A 1,531-nucleotide genomic window follows, 5' to 3' on the forward strand; every position below is an offset into this window, starting at 1 on the left:
AGGGGTAAGTTAAAAATAATGTAATATAAAATAAGAAAAAGCAAACAAACGGATCAAATTAAGAAATATTAATTCAAATATAGGGAGGTTAAAGCAAAAAATCAAACTAAACTAATGAAAAATAAATTTTTGAGTGGGGTCACCAACCCCCACTCATCATAACGTGGGTCCACCCATGCATGGAAGCAAAATAACGAAGAACAAGGATAAAGAATTTACTTACAATGTTCGAGAAGGGTTCTAACGAGGCTAGCTGTGTCTGGTTCTTAGAAAATTTTTCAAAAGAAGAAAAGAAATAAGAAAAGTTAAAATAAAAACCTTGCTCTAGTTTTGAAATAGATAATAAGAAGTGCGGTAAAGACTCATAAAGGGAAGCCACTCTTGGACCGTTGGATGATCACTTGTTCTACTCATCCTACGGCCCCTGACATCCCAAGCTATATATGTTTTCTTTGCTGTCAATCAAGGACTTGGAGNGGAAGGTCAGCGAAAGGCAGTTTAATGGTCTAATTGATGTTTGGAGAAGAAACATTAAAACTGATGGCATTGTTGGACTCTACCGTGGTTCTAACATTTCATATGTCCACACTTTATTACAGCATGCACTCTACACAGGAATCTCTGGGCCAATGCTAATGTTACTTAAATTCTTTGGGTTGCAGGTTAGTGAAAACATGAAAAAGTAGAATTTTTCGCTCTAATGAAATATATTTAAAATATCATGAGATGTCAGGTCAACTATACCTGTAATTCATTATATTTAAGTCATGTATACATTTTCTGTCTTTCATTTATTTTCACAATTAATATGATTAATGGTTGTAAGTTGAATATCTATATGAGGCACGTATTGGTTTCTTTTGACCTATCTAAGACCTTTTTATGTCAATGTGATTACTTTCTTTTGCAGCTTGATTCTTGGTGGCATTTTACTGCATTGGGGACAGCAACTTCTGTTTTGGTGGTTACGTACCCATTGGATATTGTACATCACAGGATGGTGATGAGATCAGGAGAAGCTATCAAGTACAAGAGTTCATTTCATGCATTTTCTCAAATCCTGAAAACAGAGGGTGTTGGGTCTCTTTACAAAGGTGCAACTGCACAAATCCTTAAAAATATCGTCTTGCTTTGTCTTGTGCTGAGTCCTGTCAACTTAAAGTATTTGAAACGACAAGTAAATCTGGAGATTAAAGTGATCAAGGAAGTTTCAGAATAAGCATTACATGGAAGAAGGGACGAGAAAGAGATGTTGTCAGCACAGTAACAGATTGGACAGAAAATACTAACAAATTAGAGGTATTGAGAAAATGGGTGTGGAGATTTATTCAATACTGATTCAGATTTTATCCATGGATGAGTTGTAGTTTTTTCTCTTTTTTTTTTTGGGTTCTACTTTAATGGTAACTTTTTGTACTCGTTAAAGGCCTCAAAGCACATATTATGAGCAACCTTCGCTTGATCCTGACCTGGCAACTTCGAATGTAAACAAAACCCATTTCTGTTTTGAAAACAAAATTTTCATCTTCAG

At 35.0% G+C, this 1,531-nt stretch overlaps 1 protein-coding gene across 1 annotated transcript; it reads left to right on the forward strand.

Annotated features, from left to right (window-relative positions):
- The first annotated feature begins 443 nt into the window (after positions 1 to 443).
- On the forward strand, positions 444 to 1,219 carry LOC116121657 (ADP,ATP carrier protein, mitochondrial-like). Its single transcript, XM_031407600.1, has 2 exons — positions 444 to 662; positions 911 to 1,219. The coding sequence occupies exons 1-2, from the start codon at positions 444 to 446 to the stop codon at positions 1,217 to 1,219; spliced, it is 528 nt and encodes a 175-aa protein (XP_031263460.1).
- Positions 1,220 to 1,531: the final 312 nt, after the last annotated feature.

This window comes from Pistacia vera, unplaced genomic scaffold (genome assembly GCF_008641045.1).
Source record: "Pistacia vera cultivar Batoury unplaced genomic scaffold, PisVer_v2 Contig127, whole genome shotgun sequence".
Taxonomy (NCBI): Eukaryota; Viridiplantae; Streptophyta; class Magnoliopsida; order Sapindales; family Anacardiaceae; genus Pistacia; species Pistacia vera.